At 41.8% G+C, this 21,379-nt stretch overlaps 1 protein-coding gene across 3 annotated transcripts in view; it reads left to right on the top strand.

The window, feature by feature from the left end:
- LOC107834938 (CUGBP Elav-like family member 1) overlaps positions 1-21,379 on the top strand; it is a 63,057-nt gene that overhangs the window by 30,204 nt on the left and 11,474 nt on the right. For 2 of the 3 annotated variants that reach the window (XM_016666957.1, XM_016666958.1), the window contains exons 5-6: positions 7,913-8,098; positions 11,395-11,538. In XM_016666957.1, coding sequence (XP_016522443.1) covers positions 7,913-8,098; positions 11,395-11,538 — 330 coding nt within the window. The remainder of the gene's footprint in view (positions 1-7,912; positions 8,099-11,394; positions 11,539-21,379) is intronic. The other variant, XM_016666959.1, reaches the window with a different exon arrangement.

Here is a 21,379-nt window from a genome sequence, read left to right as displayed (position 1 = left end):
AATAAGGAGGCTTAAGAGTGTGACCCCTCTGTAATTGGAGCACACCCTCCGGTCCCCCTTTTTGAACAGGGGGACCACCACCCCAGTCTGCCAATCCAAGGGAACTGCCCCCGTTGTCCATGCGATATTGTAGAGTCGCGTCAGTCAATACTACCCTACAACATCTTAAGGAACTCCAGGCGGATCTTATCCACCCCCGTTGGTGGACACCTTTGGTGAGGGATGCTGTCAAGCTGAAGAAGGATCCTATAAGGCCTTTTTGGCCTGTGGGACTCCAGAAGCAGCTGATGGGTACTGGCAGGCGAAGCGGCATGCAGCTCGGGTGGTCGCTGAGGCAAAAACCCGGGCGTGGGAGGAGTTTGGAGAGGCCGTGGAGAAAGACTTCCGCATGGCTTCGAGGCGATTCTGGTCTGGTGTCTTGGGAGGGGGAAGCATTGCAGCACCAACACTGTTTATATTGGGGATGGTGGTGCTGCTGACCTCGACTCGGGACGTTGTGGGCCGGTGGGCTGAATACTTTGAAGACCTCCTCAATCCCACCAACATGTCTTCTGTTGAGGAAACTGAGCCTGGGGACTCTGGGTTGGGCTCTCCAATCTCTGGGGACGAGGTCGTCGAGGTGATTAAGTAGCTTCTCGGTGGCAGGGCCCCGGGGGTGGATAAGATCCGCCCGGAGTTCCTTAAGGCTCTGGATGTTGTAGGGTAGTGTTGGCTGACGCGACTCTACAATATCGCATGGACAACGGGGGCAGTTCCCTTGGATTGGCAGACTGGGGTGGTGGTCCCCCTGTTCAAAAAGGGGGACCGGAGGGTGTGCTCCAATTACAGAGGGGTCACACTCTTAAGCCTCCTTATTCAGGGGTCCTGGAGAGGAGGGTCTGTCGGATAGTCGAACCTTGGATTCAGGAAGAGCAGTGTGGTTTTCATCCTGGTCGTGGAACACTAGACCAGCTCTACACCCTCAGCAGGGTCCTAGAGGGTTCTGGGAGTTCGTCCAACCGGTCTATATGTGTTTTGTGGACGTGGAGAAGGTGTTTGACCATGTTCCTCAGGGGAAGCCTTGTCCAAACTGTTATCATAATGTTTAAATTTTTTTTCCTCCTGTGAAATAAATTGGCATTTTGGACCTGTAAGCATCTCTGAAAACTCACCAGTGTTGGTGGACTCGTCAAGTCTGCATTAAAATTTCGTATTTTAAGGTCACTGGAAAAATTGCAAAAGAAATGGCTCAACAGCGCCACCTGGCAACATTCAACACTCTGCACATTGACCTTACTTTATTGTAGAGGCATGAAATTTGGTACTCTTGTATAACTCCCCAAGACCTAGAGAAAATCTCTTGCTCCCATGGGCTACACCAAACAAGAAGTTGGCCATTTTGGGTTGAAGTTCTGATTTTGACCTTATTTTCGCCCTTTACAGCCTCTGCCTTTGATTTAACTTCTCCTAGGGATTTTGATGTATTGTGTTCAAACTTCGTCAATTTGTTCATAAGACATGACCAACTAACAGTTATCAAAACGGTGAGTTTTTGTGCATGCCTCAAAGTTTTACATCTCACCGTGAAACACTTAGCTGTTGTATGTCCTACACAAAAACTCACTGAGACACCAAACCATAAGTGATTGATCAGTATTGGCGGCCCTACAAAACTCAACAGTCAAATGATGACATCATTTAAGCCCCAAACAGGAAGTCTCATGTTTTACGGTGAACAGCCTCTAACTGACCCCATGTTGATTTGACCTAATCAACATGAAACTGTGTCCAGTGATAAAAGACATGTTGGTGTGACTTGGTTTCCAACACTGACCTATTTTGGTGGAGGATGTGGGTGTGGCAGCTTGGCAAAGTCACATGTGACACCATTGCTGTACATTTGCCTCTAAATGTCATAGATTCGAGCTGAGCTTTACCAAAAGGATCGATCCTTATTTGTCCCCCAATAAGAATCTACAATAATCTTTGGTGGTCTTGGAGTAATCTCTGCAGCACCTTCTAGGATATTTTAATGATCAGCCCCAAGTCATGCTTTGACCCAGAATTATGAAACTTGGCACATGTGTATTGTGTCAGGACATACAAAATAGTCTCCTGAAGCCATGGTCCATACCCATCAGGAAGTCAGCCATCTTGGATCAAAGCCACCATTGTATCTTTTTTTAATAGACATTGTATATGATCAAATTCCTCCCACAGTTGTTGACACACAGACTTCAAAATCACTGTGCAGATTCTTGAGGCATTGAAGATCAAAAGTTATCAAAATCTTTTTCATTCATCAAAGTGTGTGGGCGTGGTCAACCCTCAAAATCTGACCATTCTCCATGAAACATCTACATGCAATAACTTCCACATAGAAGGCTACAGCTGCATCAGACTTTCTGTGTCTCATTACAGACTGGCCCTCATCACATTCACATTGTCAAGTGGTGACAAGTTCACCTTAGCCCTGACCCCTCCAACAGGAAGTCACCTGTTCCTTCCTGTTGGAGGAAGGAACAGGATGGTAGCCCTCGAGGACTTTTCTTACTTTTCTCTTTGATTCATATAGGTTTAAACCTGTGCCATGTGACATAAGATAATCAACATTAATCCTCTCAACACTGATTGGTGGCTGATCCATGTGGGCAGGGCAAAATGTCAAATTTCATTCCCCTGTCATTTGCACACAGTTGGCTCTAAATCACACATGCATTATGTGATTTGGACCAAACTGGATATATACAGTGCTTTGCGAAAATATTCAACCCCCATGAACTTTTCAACCTTTTGTCACTTTTCAGACTTTAAACATAAAGATCTAAAATTTGTATTATTTTTTGAAGAATCATATGACCTTTGTTAACTTCTAAAGAGGTCAGAAGTGTTATATGGGAATTTGACTCCAGTGCACCCCCTAGGTCAGGGGTCACCAACTCCAGTCCTTGAGGGCTACCATCAGTGGCGCAACTACATATTATTCAGGTGGATGCGAAAACATAAATCGGCGCCCTCCCTCCCCCCTCGCGTAAGGGAACAGTGAAGTGTATGCGAAGGCATCATCGGGTCGCCGTCCCCTCCACACGGGGTTTTGACACCCCGTCTGGTGCAGCGCCCCTATGCGTTGCATGCGCTGCATACCCACTTTTTGCGCCACTGGCTACCATCCTGTAACTTTTAGATGCGTCTCTGCTCAAACACACCTGGATCAAATAAACTGCTCGTTTCCAGCCTATTGCAGAGAGGAATGAATGCTGGTGAGGGAATTCAGACATTTTGAAACAGAGGTGAATCTAAAAGTTGCAGAATGGTAGCCCTGGAGGACTGGAGTTGGTGACCCCTGCCCTAGGTAATTCCAACAGTTATCTCTGTGATACATCATCTGATTTGAGATTTTTTGTTCATCTCATGAAGCACTGCTTCAAACATTGTTGTGGTACATTAATGACATTACTAGAGCCCCGCCCACTCAGAGAAAATACGAAAGATTTTTGGATGACTGGTTCTGCTTCACCCTGTATGTGACATAAGATTGAAACTGTATACACTAACGTTTTGTAACTACACTACACATGTAGTAGGATTTGACATGTATCACACCCTACAGGAAGTTCTTACCAATTAATTGCCACGTAACAGTAACAATAACTCCTTTGTTGAAGGTCAGATTTCAGCCAAATATTTAAGACATGCTGCTGGACTTGCACTGAACTGGACTGCAGGCTATTTGGAAGAATTGCCAAAAGTGCCACCTAGTTGACAGGTGCAGGATCGGTGTGGGAGCGTTGATGATGATGATGATGTGGCAGTTGATTTGGGAAGTAACTAAACTTAGTTACTTCCCAACAAATTGTTTACTTACTTTCAACAGCTGCTGACAACACTCTACCGTATGAAAATTATATTGATCTTTGCCAATACTTAATTGTAAACTATTTTATAATGGTAACATCAACAATGTGTTTCCATTTATAAGGTTGAACTGAAGGGCAGATTGTTTAATGGTTACAACAGTACAAAAAAGTTTGTAATTTCTGTGTTCCACTATTGTCTGGAAAATTCTAAGAAGGGTTTTAAACCCCGCCCCCCCCCATGCTCCAGCCTCCAGGTTCTACGTTATGGCTCTGGGTTTGGTGTCAGAGCGCAGCGCACAGAGCTCCTCCTGCCGCTCCACAACTCAGATGACCCGCTGCACAATTTGTGACACTTATCTTAATATTAATAATTATAATGGTATAGTTATAATTAGTTGCACAACTTTACGTACTCGTTCACTCGTGGTCGTTTTCACGTTTATTGCGCTGTTCATATTAATCTCGATGTTTGCAGTTTTCTGGAGCGCGAAGCTCGACGTGATTCACAGCAAATATATTAACTTAACATTAACAAAGACACAACGGGACGGATCATCCAGGAAATGATGGAAAGGGAGAGTCTGACTAAAACTAACTGGATGTCAGACAAATTCTGGGATTTATTATGAGTCTCTGCTTATTTCCAAGCCCAAATGAGTACCTTCACGTTCAAAAACGAGCCCCAAAAACCGCAACCCGCGTATCATTAAATCTGCAAGCGACTTTAGAAAAAAACAAGCACAAAGCTGCTTATAATAATCGGACTTGGCGACAGAAACTCTAAATAGTTCCTGTTTTTCCAGCAACGAGATGCGCATCTCTCTCCTTCCTCCATTGTTTCCATTTCTCTCCTGCTGACACTATTGCAGAAACGGTGGTCACTCCCCAAGATGCAGAGGAAATAACATTAAATCACAAAATAAAATAGTAACGCGCAGTAACGCAAAGTGATTCCAATAAGTAGCAGTAGTCTGACTACTGGATTTGAAATAGCAAAGTGTTAGATTACTCGTTACTGAAAAAACTGGTCCGATGTCAGTTACTGACATCACTGGTGGCGGTGATACTGGAGCTTCTGCAGTCGCCATGAGGCCAGAGTGGTGCTGAGCTGCCACGGCCCTACGAGGGTGCTTGCAGATTTAACTATGCATTATATTTTTTGGAGTAATGACAGTTAAAAGCAAACACTGACACCTTTATCCTTTATCACCCAAAATGATTCATCTTTTCAAACTGTAATAAAAAAAAAATCATTTTTTTTTCACTTTTACTGCATTTAACCTTTTTAACAACTTCTGAACTATTCACAAAGTTTTCCATATTTTTAAAATATTTTCTATGTTTTATGCCTTTTTGTCCAAACAAGTCCTTAGTTTCTTAAGGAGAAAACCTGAAAATTTGTAATATTTTTCAAAAATAAACAGCAAAATGCAATATTTTTGATATGGATATTTCAGCCTTGACCAGGACCATGTTGATGTTTATGCATTATTATTTTAGGAGTAATGACAGTTAATAAGCAAAAGCTGACACCCTTTACTTTTGTGACCTAGAATGGTACATCTTATAAAAGTGCAATAAAAGCCTACTTGGCTTTTATTCTTCAAATTACACACACACACACATTCACACCATTCCTTTACATCATTGCCAACACACCATAAGTATTTTTTGTGACGTTCAATACTTTTATTGCCATTTATTTTTGGAATAAAATAAATGGCAATTTTTATTCCACTTCCCCATTGGAACCAATGGGGAAATGGAAAAGCCCTGGCCAAGTTTAATAGATTGGATCTTTAACCTGAATGAGATATTGAGAATCATAAAAAGTGGTAAAGCAGGATGTCCCATTTTGGAAAGGCAAGAATCGCCAAGGACCCTAACCCTAGGCAAATATAAAATTAATAAATTGAATTGCAGGTAGTTTCCTGGTCTCTCCATCTGACCTTGGTATCTGGATTTGCCTCTTTGCCTTGCCCTTGACAGATTGTTGCTGGTTGTCTGCTACCTGTACTTGGACCTACACCTGGCTTATTGGCTTCCCTCTCCTGCCTGCTCCTGGGGATGAGTACTTCACTCTCTCCCTTACTTGCCCATCAGTCATGGTTTGGATTTGTGCTTGTGCTATACAATGGCGTGGGGGACTCAGTCTGTCTTCATGGCCCATCAGCTCTTTTCCTTCTTTGGTTCTCATCCATTTGCCTTTCATCAGTGCAGTTCAGCTTATCGGCAGTATGTGGTGTATCCACCACATACTAAAAGTTTAATTTGGAGTGTTATTTAGATCACCAATCTTTACTCTCCCCTCACTGTGCTGCAGTTGATGATCCAGTTCCAATGTGCTTTTGCTGCTCTGTTTTTAAGTAAATTACTGAGTTAAAATTTTCACCCTCGTGTTGTGGCTGAATTTCTGGGTCCCACAAGTGAGTGTTGTAATCAGCATCAGAGAATGCTGACCAAAGGAATTACTGGAACCATGACGAAACTGAATGTTACACAAGTTGAATCAAATATTCATATGAAAACTTATGTGTTTTCATTCTAACTGTAAAGGATATTTTAAAGTAAACTACGCTGTTTTTATTTTACTATGGGTTTGTTTTATATAAAATGTTTAAATTTTCAGTTTTCTACTATTTTCTCACAAACCTTGTTAATGAAAAAACAAATTCACTGTCTATAAATTCACTTCTTTGGGTGTTTACCCTTTTTATTGCTTTAATAAATCCATCATCTTTGAACAAAATTACAAAAAAAACTGATTTCAAAGTGAAAAGAGCACAGAGTTTATGTGGATAGTTCTCAATCAAGCTTGTACAGTGCCTTGCAAAAGTATTCAGCCCCTTTGAACTTTTCGACTTTTTGCCACCTTTTGCCCATGGTTTGGTCCTGCTTTTCTTCAGCAGGAACCGAGAAGATGATTAAAATTGATGGGAAGATGGATGGAGCCAAATACAGAACCATTCTGGAAGAAAACCTGTTGCAGTCTGCAAAAGACCTGAGACTGGGATGGAGATTTATCTTCCAATCCGACAATGATCCCAAACATAAAGCAAAATCTACAGTGGAGCGGTTCACAAATAAATGTATCCAGGTGTTAGAATGGCCAAGTCAAAGTCCAGACCTGAATCCAATTGAGAATCTGTGGAAAGAGCTGAAAATTGCTGTTCACAAGCGCTCTCCATCCAACCTCACTGAGCTCCAGCTGTTTTGCAAGGAAGAATGGGCAAGAATTTCAGTCTCTTGATGTGCAAAACTGATAGAGACAAAACCAAGTGACTTGCAGCTGTAATCGCACCAAAAGGTGGCGCTACAAAGTATTAACGCAAGGTGGCTGAATAATATTGCATGCCCCACTCTGCAGTTTTTTATTTGTTAAAAAAGTTTAAAATATCCAATGAATTTAGTTCCACCTCACGATTTTGTCCCACTTGTTATTGATTCTTCACAAAATAATACAAATTTTAGATCTTTATGTTTGAAGCCTGAAAAGTGGCAAAAGGTTGAAATGTTCAAGGGGGTTGAATACTTTCACAAGGCACTGTACATCTGGACACTGCAATTTTCCATTCTTCTTGGCAAAATCTTTCATGGTTTGTGGGAATTGGAGGTGAGCAGCCATTTTCCCAATATAAATTCTCTATTACCGGTTTAAACTTTGACTTATCCACTAAGTCAAAGACAACAACAACACCACATTGTAGTCTACAAACTTTTTCTGTGTAGCTTACCTGGATCTCTCAGTAGAAGGGTGAATACTTTCCAGGCACTGTATTATCAACACTGACTTTCCTGACATTGTTACTTATTGCAGTGTTTCCCAGCCCTGCTCTCCAAGCCACACTGCCCTGCATGTTCTAGATATATTGAATATCTGAATATTATTGATTCAGTTGATTGTAGTTCAGCAATTGTCTGTCAATCTGCCATCAACTGAAATCAGCTGGGCTGAAGTAAGGAAACATCTAAAGTGTGCCTTGAGGACCAGGGTTATGAAACACTGATGTATTGCTTGGTAGGAATCAAATTTACTTTTGGAAAAATTTTACCTATTTTTTGTGTAATTGATACAGGCATGGCAACAATAAATGGCAACTTTTCTTCTGGTGGCTTGTCTCATGGCTCAGGTAATACAGTGGAGGCACTGAGCCAAGCCTACTCAGGTATTCAGCAGTATGCAGCTGCTGCCCTACCCAACTTCTATAATCAGAGCCTGCTATCCCAGCAAAATGTGTCAGCTGCTGGAAGCCAAAAAGAAGGTGAGTTTTATCAACTAGGAGTTGAAAACAGAATAATAGAATTGTAGAGTTGTTGGTGATGGGTGCAGGTAGTCATTTAACATAGGAATTTAGGGTAACACTTTATTTGAAGGGGGGTGAATAAGACTGACATGACACTGTCATAAACATGACATAACACCTGTCATGAACATGAATAAGCCTTCATGAATATTTATGACTGTTGTCATAAAGTGTCATTCGGTAAATTATGACACTTTTAATACAAAGTTGACATTATTCAAAATGTCTTTGTTATGACAACTTGACATTAACCAGGAAATCATTACTGATTAAACTTTACCTTTAATAACATAAAGTTACCTAATTTTTAAAGTGCAATCAGTAATACTTTTATAACAAATGTATATCAGTAATGATTTCTTGGTTAATGTCAACTTGTCATAACAAAGACATTTTGAATAATGTCAACTTTGTATTAAAAGTGTCATAATTTACCGAATGTCGCTTTATGACAACAGTCATAAATATTCATGAAGGCTTATTCATGTTCATGACAGGTTTTTATGACAGTGTCATGTCAGTCTTATTCAAGCCCCTTCAAATAAAGTGTTACCGAATTTAGCATAAACAAATCTCTTGGTACTGATGATACATTTTTAGGTAATCTGATGGGAGAGAGAGAGAGAGAGAGAGGATGCAATTGACAGAAGGCAAATACAACAGCACACCACATGTTGCTGATGTATGTTGGTAAGAGGGTTATAAATGTGAATGGCTGGGTTTAAAACATGCAGAAGATGTTTAGGTTGTCAGCTAGTTAGGGCATTGTGGGAGTCATCACAACTATGTTGGGGTTGGCAGTGTGTTCTGTAGAGAATGATGCTGTTCAAGATCTCTGAAGTTACTACAGGGTAATTCGCTTAGAACCTGTTTAGTTTCTAGCTGCAGTGTTTGTGAAAACACTTTGGACATTACAAACACATCTGACAATTGTCCGACAAAAATCTTAAAATTGTTGAACATGTTGACTGACTTGCTTCTCCTCTAACCTTGCAAATATATTGTCTTTTTTTAAAAATGGTTAAAACTATCGCACTGTACTGTGTGACAAATGTTGTATTTGAGATGAAAAAAATTATATTGGACATGTCTGATAATGATAGTCTGCAGTACCCAGCTAGCATTGAACGTTCAGACAACACCCCCTAAATGTTGCCTTGAACCTTAGGGGAACAATCACATACAATGTATGATGGATATCAAAATTTAATGCCATTAAATGTGCAGCGGATGTCGTCTGCAGACATTCTACCAATGTGGGCTGAATAACATCTATGGATGGTCACCGAATGCTGGCTGGATGTTTGCTAGACATTCGCTGAACGTCCACAGCAAACAGCCACTGGACGTTTAGTTGTGTTTTAATTTGACGTCATCAAATACAAAACAGTGAATGTCATCTGTAAAAATTCATTGAATGATTGCAGACAGTTTGCCAAACATCAAAGTGTCTTGTATTAATGGCATTAATACTTCAGTTGTGATATTATGTCAGGTCTTGCAATATTAATCAGCTGCTCCCTGCTGTACATGTCCCTGTTGCTATGGTTATCCATCATAGCAAAAGTAACACAAGTATAAAGTATAAGTATAAAAAGTACTGGCAGTCCAAAATAATAAGGAACAAATGTTTGAAAACAGAAAAAGATCTCAATGAAAGTATCAGAGCTACTCCAATGTGCTGCCACCCTAAGCAGCACAATTCAAGAACAAATGAGACAATAACCATTAAGGGCTTTAAAAGTCTTTTCAAGAACCTTTCTATTGGTTCTAAAATGTCCAAGTAGGCAATGCAGTGATTTAAAACACGGTGACAGCCATTTTTTAAAAGTCACTGCAATGCCTACTTGTACATTGTGTTGATATGATCTTTCTCTGAAATTCTTTTAGTTTTATGCCAGTTATAACAGAAGGCACACTTTCCAAAAAATTGCACTTTATTTACACTTTAGGCCAGGGGTGTCAAACTCCAGTCCTCAAGGGCCGCTGTCCTGCAACTTTTAGATGTGCCTCTGCTGCACCACACCTGAAAAGAATAATTAGGTCATTAGCAAGGCTCAGGAGAACCGATCTACACAGGGAGGAGGTAATTAAGCCATTTCATTCCACTGTTTTTTACCTGTGGCACATCTAAACACTGCAGGACAGCGGCCCTTGAGGACTGGAGTTTGACACCCCTGCTTTAGGCTTTGTGAACTTTATCCAGGGTTAGAACTGGCGCCAGTCGGATGGATTAGTGGAGGTGAGACATCTGACGATGGATTCTACTTCCCTATTCATTCTTTCAGTTTGCCCATTTGATTGGGGATAATAACCTGAAGTAAGTGTGACTTTGGCATCAATGGCAGAACAGAACTGTTTCCAAACTTGGGAGACAAACTGGGGACCACAGTCTGACAGGATTTCTTGTGAGATGCCATCCTGGGAGTGTCTGCTTTGTCAAATTGAAGGCCTGAGGAGTGCATTCTCTGAGGAGGCTGAGATCTTTAAACATCTGTGGAAAGCTGCTGGGGTGGCGTTATCACCCTGTTGTTTTTTTAATGCTTTCTTTATCTTATTTATCCATTACTGATCAGCACTTTTTTTTTAAGCTGCAGCTAGTGTTAAAGCACTTTATAAATAAAGTTGATGATTATGATGGTGATGCACTGTAGTGTGCTGGTGTGGAAGAATTTCCAAGGCAGACCTTTCCAGATTGAAGAAACAAATCAAGTAGGCTGGCTCGGTGGTCGGTATGAGGCTGGACTCTCTAGCAACGGTAGCAGAGAGGAGAACATTGCAGAAACTCCAGGCTGTTATGGACAATGCCAGTCACCTTCTTCACTCTGTCATCAGCAGCCAGGAAAGCAGGTTCAGTGGGAGACTGCTTCTTCTAAAATGCAGTACCAACAGGCTGAGGAACTCCTTTGTCTCTTGTGCATTTAAAGTGTCCAACTTCTCAGTGGAAAAAGGGTTAACAGGAATACAACAGAAACAGATGGTTTGTAAGATTGGTGGGTTTTATGTTTTTTTTTATGTATATGTAAGAGTTCTGTATGGAAGATACAACTCAAATCTATCTATATCTGCCCATTATATGAGATAAACTGAAATGTGCATCTTATCTTTGTCTAATAATTAAAATGTGATTGTTTACATGAAACAAAAGCAAGAAAAATTAAATACAGAAGAAATATGTAAGGACACCAATATTTTAATGGTATTGTGGATTGCTATTCCTGTTTATTTTGACAAATGCTCTTTTTGTTCTGTAGGCCCAGAGGGAGCAAACCTTTTCATTTATCACCTGCCTCAGGAGTTTGGAGACCAGGATCTGCTGCAGATGTTTTTACCTTTTGGAAACGTGATCTCAGCAAAGATTTTCATTGACAAACAGACCAACCTTAGCAAATGTTTTGGTGAGTCTATGTAAACTCCTGATTGCATAACAAATTGCATGTTTTCCTGTGGAAGCGCCAATCTTGAAGAAGCTGTGCCTGTGGTGTCATTTTGGAGTTACATTTTAAAGGTAAACAATCACAAAATTACAAAACAAAACTTCTGAATTCAAAGAAAATTACTAGAGCCAGAGCCTCATATGGGCTCTCTCCCAGATGAGCTCATTATACAAGCTACTTTTTCCACATTTGTTGAAGCTGTCACCATGTTGTGATAGTTTGCTAAACAGATAATCTGTGAAAAGATCAATCTCTCAATCTCCTCCACCTCATCCTTGAGCTGCTACTGCTGTCTAAAGTAATGCACCATTCTGACCAAAACAACCAATCAGAACCAGGAGGAGGGTCTTAGCGCTGTCAATCAACCTCTTTCACCTACTGCTAAGTGTGCTAATGGAAGATTTTATCAAGATTGTTTGAATTTCTGTGAGTAATAAATAAATTGTTTTTGTTGTGTTATTGTAAAAAGAGTAGAGACAGGAAAAATCCACATAGATTGAACACAGTCTACGTGGATTTTACCGTTTACACTGGGGCATGGAGGAGGGGTTAAGCTGGTATTGGGGTTATAGCTGCTGCTGTCTGACTCATCTGTTAAGTGTGGTAAGAGGTACAGGTATAAGTTAAATATATCAATATGTTGTTAAATTCTTTCCTTCATTCATTAAATGCTAGTGGAATGGAGGCAAACAGGAGTCTGTAGCTAAGCTAATTATGCTACATGGTTGACAATCTCATGTCTACCCACCTCTCGGAAAAAATCTGGGTTATAATTTGACATTCTTGTCTTTTTTCTCTCTTTCTTTTTGAAATCCTGGCTTTATATTTTTTCTGGGCAGCATAGTAACAGCTGCAGTCGTTCTTGTCTTGTACTGACTGCTGCTGAACACCGTCATCGTCAAGCGCTAAGCAGGGAGGAACCATTTCATGCAGATCCAGGGGGCGTTCAGTGCAAATATGGATGTGTGGTTTTTGGTCTGGGAGTGGTAACATTTCGTTTTTACTGCTAAAAAAATTTATAAAACACTATATGATTAATTTTGTAATTAACAGGGCCCCCAATTTTTTCTATTTCTATAAGAAAAAAAAATTGTGGGAGGGTCCCTGTCGGTCAGGGACCCTTGGAATTGTCCTAACCTTTCCCCCCCTATCCACCTTATTCCAAGCCCCCATGAGGCTTTGTGCGATTTATGGGCACGACTTCCACTGCTAACCCGAACCACCATTTGTTTAAATGTTAGCAACTCGCTAACCAACTTCCCACAGAGGTTTTAGGTATAAAACATGTGGGAACTCCTGCTATCACAGCTTACATGTGGCAATATTGTTTTACCGCTACCTACAGCTAATGCAGGGAGGGATGTCGACTTGAAGAAATGGCCATAAATAACTCACACTAGCAAACTACTTCACTGATTTCGTTGCTTCAGATGCATTTGCAGGTTTTCTTCCCTTGGCTTTCCATCCGCACAATGAAACAAGCACACATAAAGCATTTTGGGTTCTCTGTCCAAGTTTAGAATTTTTAGCCAAATTCTTTTTGTGTCCTTATCTGTCGGTAGGCAATGAAAACTAGCAGCGCTGCTAAGTCACGGTCATTCCATTACAAAACTTAACAATCGTGTTCCTGTCGCTCCCCGTGATTAAACTCCTCTGTACTGAGCAGCTCTCTGGTAGCAGACAGCATGTCCGTAAACAAGAGTTACTAAATATTGTATTATAATTGAAAAGAGAGATGTAACTTCTATCATGAATATAGATTAGCAAAAAACCCTACAAATTACAATGAAATACTGCCACTTCCGGTGGGCACCAGAAGTAAGACCCATAATCGTTTCCCCAGTAAGCCCCCAAGGAATAAGGTGGATATGGTGCCCCTGATCATAGCTACCATATGGGCAATAATCAAAGGGAAAACCTCCTTAAATAATTTTGTTTGGAATGGGTCCAATATGCAAGTTGAAGGCATAGAACAGGGGTGCTCAAACTTTTTGAGACCAAGATCTACTTTTTCTCTCACTAGACAGCTGAGAACTACCACAGGACACGAAGACATAAAAATTGTAAATGAAACTATATTGACTTATTTTATACATCAGTTATAGTAAACATATAAACGTGATAAAAAAAACCTAATGCTGCAACTTCCTTGTTGAGATTTCTGACACTGGGAGGAGTTTGCTGAGGAATTTCAAACCTGAGGCCAGCAGGTGTCAGTCAGTTGTGTTAGATCTGAAATGTGGTTTTATATTTTAAATGGGAAAGAAGGCAAACTAATAGGAGGAACCACAGGGCACTTCTAAGTTAAAGGTGCATCTTCCTAAGTTGGAATACTTTTCACGATTTCATTACAAAGTTCCAGATGCTGGACTGGATTTGATCTCAGTGTAATTTGCAAATGATAGTTCCTCATTTTCCACTTTTGAGAGTTGAAAAAAGTTGTCATTTTGGAGAAAGTTTCATAAACATTTCCACTAAGTAAGAGACAAATAGTTACCAACATGTTTGATAGAGGAAAAGCCATTAAAGCACCTCTCAAACTCTGAGCTCAAAGCAAGATGGCAGAGAGCACCAATTTTATTCTATATTGGATAATTAATTTAATTTCATATAACTGTCATGGTAGGAGCTATTTGTTTGTTAAATACTTAATGAAAATACACATTTGATGTTTGTTGTGAATTAAGTATACTAGCAAACGGACGAGGTAATTAGTCCAATTTTGTTGTTTATTGAACGTTCAGAAATTACAGCATCTGTAAAGCGCCACAGCAAAGGTAAACAAAGGTGAAATAACCCGAACTGGTGATCATCTCAAAAGCACTTGTACCTTTTTACTCTGTCTGTTGACAAGGGCCAGCCCAAGTCATAAGCAAACTAAACAGCTGCTAAGGGCCCCAGGGCACTAAGGGGGCTCCTTGAGTGGAGCTGTTTTTTATTCATTTGTAATGGTTTCTATGTCATTATAGTAACAGAAACATATGATTTCATTATCAAGTTTTGATTTATTATTATAATAATATATGTTTGATAGTGTATGTAGAAATCATTTTTATGGACGAAAGAACAAATAAATAGGTCATGCTTCCTGTTAACATGAACTGCAATGCGCAGTGCGAATCTAAACCTTCAAAGCTCCTGTCGAAGATAAGTTAGCAAAACAATGTCACAAAAAAGACAAAAAACTTCAGGGACAGAGAAAAGAAAGAGGAAGAATAGAAAAAAAAAGCCAAAATAAAGGTTTGTTTTCATGTGTGTTGGAAATGTAATGTTTATCAAAAAGATTTATGAAGCTGCTAATAGAAAATTAGCTTGATAGTGACCTTGTGTTTGTGTGAAACGGAGTTTTAACTTTAAATTAGTTGATTATCGTATTTGGCTATATATATTTATGAGGGGGGTTTTTGGCTTCAGAATGGCATGTTTGATAACAATAATTAAAACTTCTCAATGTTTGACATTATCTAGCAAGAGATATGACACCGCAAGAAAAAGTCATAGCACCCCATTGGCACCCCCAGAAAATATTAGATTTAGTTCTATTTTTTGTCATCCATTTTAAGATTTCTTATTTGTAGTTATTATGACATTTTCATTAAAATACACAAAATAAAAAAAATAAAATTATTGTATATTGAGTTAGAAAAAGAAAGAAATAAAACATCACAGAGCAGGATTTGAACTTTGTGTATTATCACTTCCAGGAAACAATTGACATGATGCCGGCTCTGCCTGTTGTGATCTGTTTTCTGTATATTTATTTTGATTTTTTTTTTCTGTTTATTAGTCTGTTCCCCTGTGAGTCTCTGTCTTCCCTGTTGATTGTTCCCAGCTGTGTCTCGTTTCTTTGATTACCTTCCCAGTGTATTTAGTCCCACCTGTTGTCTTTGTCTCTTGTCGGATCCTCGTCGTGTAACGTCTTGTTTCACCGTTGTTCAGTTCCGTGGACTATCATTAAATCATCATCATCATCATCATCATCATCTTCATCCTGGGTCTGCCTGTGTCTTCCCTCACCTCACCAAACCCACCATCATGACAGTAGGATCCGACCAAACAGAAGGTGAGAGACCCATGATGCGGACCCAAATAAGACAGTGGAGCCTGTGGCAGTGGTTCGGAGCAGTCCTGCTGGAGGAGTTTTGTGGCGGAGCTCTTCTGTGGGGATCGCGGCTGGCGATCCCCCCGCCCGGAGTGGGGCCCCGCCGTCACCGCTGCCCTGAGCCACCGGAGATCCCGGCCCATGGGCCAAGCCGTCACCGCTGCCCTGAGCCGCCGGAGGTCCCGGCCCCTGGGCCAAGCCGTCACCGCCGCCTCCAATCTCCGCCTGTCCCTGCGCCAAGGCGCCTCCCCATCCAGAGTTCCCCGTACCCCCTGCTGGTGAGCAGCCTGAGTTACCCGTGGCTCCGACCCCTGAGTTTGTGGACGAGCCTCAGCTTCCCTGTGCTCCGCCCCCTGAGCTTGCGGACGAGCCTCAGCTTCCCTGTGCTCCGCCCCCTGAGTTTGCGGACGAGCCTCAGCTTCCCTGTGCTCCGCCCCCTGAGTTTGCAGACGAGCCTCAGCTTCTCTGTGCTCCGCCCAAGACTCTGCCTCCCGAGTTTCCCTGTGCTCCGCCCAAGACTCTGCCTCCCGAGTTTCCTGTGCCTGCTGCTGTGGAGCAGCCTCCCGAGTGTCGCAGTGCTCTGTCCGAGCGTCCAGCCGGCCGGCCCCTCTGCCGGCCTTCCAGAGCGTCCAGCCGGCCCCACGGGCCTGAGTTCCTGCTGCGGCGGCGGCGACTGTCGGAACCGCCTCCTCGTCTGCGCTTCCTGCGCCAGCAATGTCCTCTGGACTGCTAACGGCAGGTCCCACCCTGACCGTATTTGAGTTTTGTTCTGTTTTTCGTTGATTTTTGGACTCTAGCCCCGTCCAGTGTTTGGATTTTTTTGGGGGGTGCATCTGGTAGCTGCCCTTGAGGGGGAGGGGGGGGGTACTGTTGTGATCTGTGTTTTCTGTGTATTTATTTTGAGGTTTTTTCTGTGTTTATTAGTCTATTCCCCTGTGAGTCTCTGTCTTCCCTGTTGATTGTTCCCAGCTGTGTCTCGTTTCCTTGATTACCCTCCCAGTGTATTTAGTCCCACCTGTTGTCTTTGTCTCTTGTCGGATCCTCGTCGTGTAACGTCTTGTTCACTGTTGTTCAGTTCTGTGGATTATCATTAAATCATCATCATCATTTTCATCCTGGGTCTGCCTGCGTCTTCCCTCACCTCACCAAAACCACCATCATGACACTGCCCTCTTGCGGACATAGAGCAATCCTCCCCCAATCATTCCAGGGCATTTGTCAGCAACTGACAAATCAGCAATCACAATTTGTCTGAAAGTACATATCTGTTATCCAGATGAGCTGACCTCACAATATTGACAGTGTTTATCATAGCAAACACGCTGCAATCTGAGAGATTTTGAGGAAAATAATAAATAATCATGGTCCAAGCCAGGGGTCCCCAAACTACAGCCTGCGGGCCTCCTCATTTGGTCCGGCCCCCTGAACAATACCAGAGAGCATTCAGTGTTTTTTTTCCATACACCATATATATTCCATTGTCCCTCAATGGAATATATACTAGTCAGTACCAGTCACCGTTTCGCTCACGGTTTTTTTTCCATGTGCATTCTGGGTAAAAATCTATCTACAAACGCGAATATGTCGTCGGCAGTAATCCAGCCCCCCCCCCGCCCGTCAACAAAACTTTTCTAAGGTTTCTTTCTCAAAAAGCTAAGACCGGCCCCCGACCAGAAAAGGGAACAGTCATGTGGCCCTCGCAGGAAAAAGTTTGGGGACCCCTGGTCCAAGCCATCAGTCAGGAATCCCAACAGCCATTACCCAGGACATTTAGGGGGTGGAATACAGTTTATTATATTTCCAAAACCAAAAAGGAGTATGGATTAATGCAAGAAATGGGTAATGGCCTACAGTTGACCTCATATGCAGTTAAATGAAGGATGGGAACTATCATATGTTAGCCAGTACAAAGGTAACCTAACCATTTCATTTTTGTTATAAGGGCACATATTGATGGTCAAATCAAACCCTTATTCTTTTAATTAGGCAAATAAACAAGTGAATAAAGAAAACCAATGTGACAATATGACCCTTTGCATGTGACGTCACTTTCTTCAAAACTCCCTCTGCTCCACCATTATGGACATCAAAACAACCTATGTGCTCCTGTAAAGCCAGTCATAAAACATACATATAGTAGTCTAATATCGTTTTTATTTAGCTCTTGGTGTAACCGTGGATTTGCAGCAAACACTTTATACAAGGTAAGAAGATTAAGGTTCATATACTCTATAAGTAAGTATGGTTAGAAAGATTTCACTTATCGCATTATAGCGAAGGCTTGAGTCTATCAGTAACCATGGGAACAGCCGTCTTGTTGCCTAGCATGTGCTGAAAAAGCTGGTTAGTGTCTCATCTTCCATACGTTTTTAAGCTCCAGTTTAAGGAGAGATGCTGTTTATAACATATTGACAATTGAATCTGGAGAGACTCAGACGGAGAAAAACAGCGATTAAAAAGGTTTATTGAAATAAATAAATTAAAGTTCTTTGGCACTCGGGCCCCAGCAGAAGACTTGAGCTGTGAATTGCAATAAGCTCAGATGAGCATCCCCGATGCTGATTAGGGATGTCTTCCCCCCAGGAAGTCAGATCCAGTCCTTTGTGGACTGGATCTGACTGATTTGATTTGGGAAATGTAAAAACCAGGATGGACTCGAAAATGCAATTGAAGTTGCAGATGAACTGCAGATGTACTGATGACAGATTGGACAGGAAATGGCCCAAGAAACCTGGGAGAGAGTTTCTTAGTATGCCTTTAAGGGAAAATCGTTAGAAGAAAACCAGACTTTCTGGCCTGGGTGATAGGTGGGAGCCGGAGAGCATCTGCGATCAGCAAGTCTCTTGTTTTGGGCCGAAGTTCGGTCAAGTGCTGCTTTGGTCTGGTCCCAAATTCTCCGGCAGTTCCTGAGGTGAGTCCTGACTGTGGGAATGGTGGAATCTGGAAATGAGGAGAGTAGAACGGATGGCTGGAAACCTAGAGAGGTCTCAACAGGGCAAAAACCTTTAGCTGCTGAGATGTGAGAATTGTGAGCATATTTGATCCAAGGTAAATGGAGGCTCCAGGAGCTTGGGTTGTTGGCACAGATGCAACAAAGAGTATTTTCAAGTTCTTGATTCAAACATTCACGCTGACCATTTGATTCTGTGTTCCTCTTGAAGTGAACCGGGGTTTTACCCCAAGGGAAGAGCAGGATGTTTTCCGAACCTGAGACATGAATTGAGGCCCTCAGTCAGAAAGAGTCTCGTGGGAATTCCATTAAGTCTGAAGATGTGAAAGAACAGGAGTCTGGCTGTTGTGGAGGCTGAGGGAAGTCTGTTGAGAGCAACGGGATGACAAGCTTTAGAGAACCTGTCTATGATGGTAAGGATCACCATCTTTGTTTTGTTGGAAGACCGGTGACAAAGTCTAGTGAGATGTGGGACCAAGGCCAACTTGGGACAAGAAGGGGTTGAAGCAAACCTGCAGGAGGATAATGAGAACTCTTCCCTCGGGCACAGACCATGCAGGGGGAGATTAAATCCTTGGTATATTTATTGAGGAAAGGTGACCAGAAGTATCGACACAGTAGCCCAATGGTGCGGCTGACTCCGGGGTGACAGGAGAACTGGGAGTTGTGAGCCCACTGGAGAACCTGGGAGCAGACCCTGGACGGGACAAAAAGAGGGTTAGGAGGACCCCCGCCTGGGTCAGGCTCTGGCACTGAGGCTCGTTGAATGAGTCTCCCAATGTCCCATTTAAGACTTCCCACAGTGCAAGAGGGCAGACGGACAGGTTCAGCAGTTTCTTCTGAATTGTCAGGGGAAAGCTGTCGTGAAAGTGCATTGGGTTTAACTTTACATCTTCCTGGACGGTAACTGATGTTGAGATTGAATCTTGAGAAAAATAGGGTCCAACGGACTGTCTAGGGTTGAGTCTTTTAAGCTCACTGAAGATAGGACAGATTTTTATGGTCTGTCCAGACTATCACAGGTGTATCTGTGCCTTCTAACCAATGCCTCCATTCTTCAAGAGACTATTAATAGCAAGAAGCTCCCTGTCACCAACACTGTAGTTTCTCTCTGGAGGGGTGAACCGTTTGGAGAAGAAGGCACAAGGGTGGAGTTTGTTGTCTTCTGGGGACCTTTGGGAGAGGACCGCTGCGACCCCCACGTTGGAGGCATCAACTTCTAGAATGAACTGGGAGTCAGGTTCTGGATGAATGAGAATAGGAGCTTGTAAGTAAGGGGGTACGGTCAGGTACTGCGTACCCGACTGCGTACCCCTAAAAGATTTGGTGGGGGTACGCAGTACCTGCAAGAGAGGGGAGCAGCTGTCAGCTGTAGAAAATCAACGGGTTCACTGTGCAGCCGTGAGTTCACCCACTAATCAGCCGTGACTGATTAGTTTTTCAAGAACAATCTAAAACACAACTTAATCAGTTAATAAATAGCTTTATTCCCATTTCATATTGTTTCTGAACTGTCCGTGCTTTGTTAGAGCCTTTGTTAGAATCAAACCCTAGGAGACAAACTGAACGCCGCCAGGAGGCTGAGACCAGCACGCCCTCCTCTGATTGGCTTAAAACGTTCATAACTTTATTAAAGAACAACAATAAAAAAATCAATAAAACATGTTCAAATTAATGACTCAACAATAATAATCTCAGTGATTATTGTTTCAACAAGGTGTTGCGCAATTCTGTGCGTTTCGGTTCCATTACCAAAATAACGAGCAGAGCAGGAGTTTAAAATTAACTAATCAACCTCCGCTGTGCTCAGGGAGGATTATTAATGATCACAAAATAAATATAGAGCCTGAAAACCTGATAACGTAACGACTGAATGTTATGTTTTTAACGTAATCTCTGGTCGGCTTGTGGAGCGCAGGAGGTTGCCATGGCAACGGCTGTGCTTAAATGACAAAGAGAGACGGAGAGTAAAAAATGTGCGAGTGGTTTAGAGTTGATCACCTGTTCAGTTATTTTACCTTTGTTTGACTTTGCTGTGGCTCATCACAGCTGCTGTAGTTTCTGAACGTTCAATAAAGAGCAAACTTGGACTAATTACCTCTTTCTTTGTGAGTATACGTCATTTACAACAAACATCAAACATGGTAAATATGTTTCATTAAGTATTTAACAAACAAATGGTTTTCTACCGTGATAATTATGTGAAATTAAATTAATTGTCTAATATAAAAAAAATTGTTTGGTGCTGTCGGGCTCAGCGTCTGAGAGGCTTTTCCTCTATCAAACAATATTTTTTTTGCCTCTTATTTAGTGGAAATATTCATGTTGATGAGATTTTCTCCAAAATGATAACCTATTTCAACCTTTATAGCTCCACTGTTGAAAATGAGAAGCTAACATTCACAAATGACAGTGAAATAAAATCCAGTCTAACATCTGGAACCTGTTGGAGGAAAAATATCCCAACTTCAGAAGTTGAGCTTTAACCTAACAGCTCTGTGGTTCCTCCTGTCAGTATGAGAGTCATAACATGATGGGTGAGGAGGAGCCATGTTAGGAAGATGAAGCTGCAGGATCTTCAGAACAAACAGGTCATGATGCTGGGCTACTGATTATCCGTCTGTCTGGACACAGGATCAATAGAACCAGTTTAAAAGCTAAAATGAATGGTTATATGCCAGACATGGAAAACTGGAATGCTCTCCATGCCATGATGTTCAGGATTTAGGTCTCATGGCATCTCAAGGTGT

This window comes from Poecilia formosa, unplaced genomic scaffold, assembly GCF_000485575.1.
Source record: "Poecilia formosa unplaced genomic scaffold, Poecilia_formosa-5.1.2 Scaffold861, whole genome shotgun sequence".
Taxonomy (NCBI): Eukaryota; Metazoa; Chordata; class Actinopteri; order Cyprinodontiformes; family Poeciliidae; genus Poecilia; species Poecilia formosa.
This window is presented reverse-complemented; position numbering and strand designations above follow the sequence as displayed.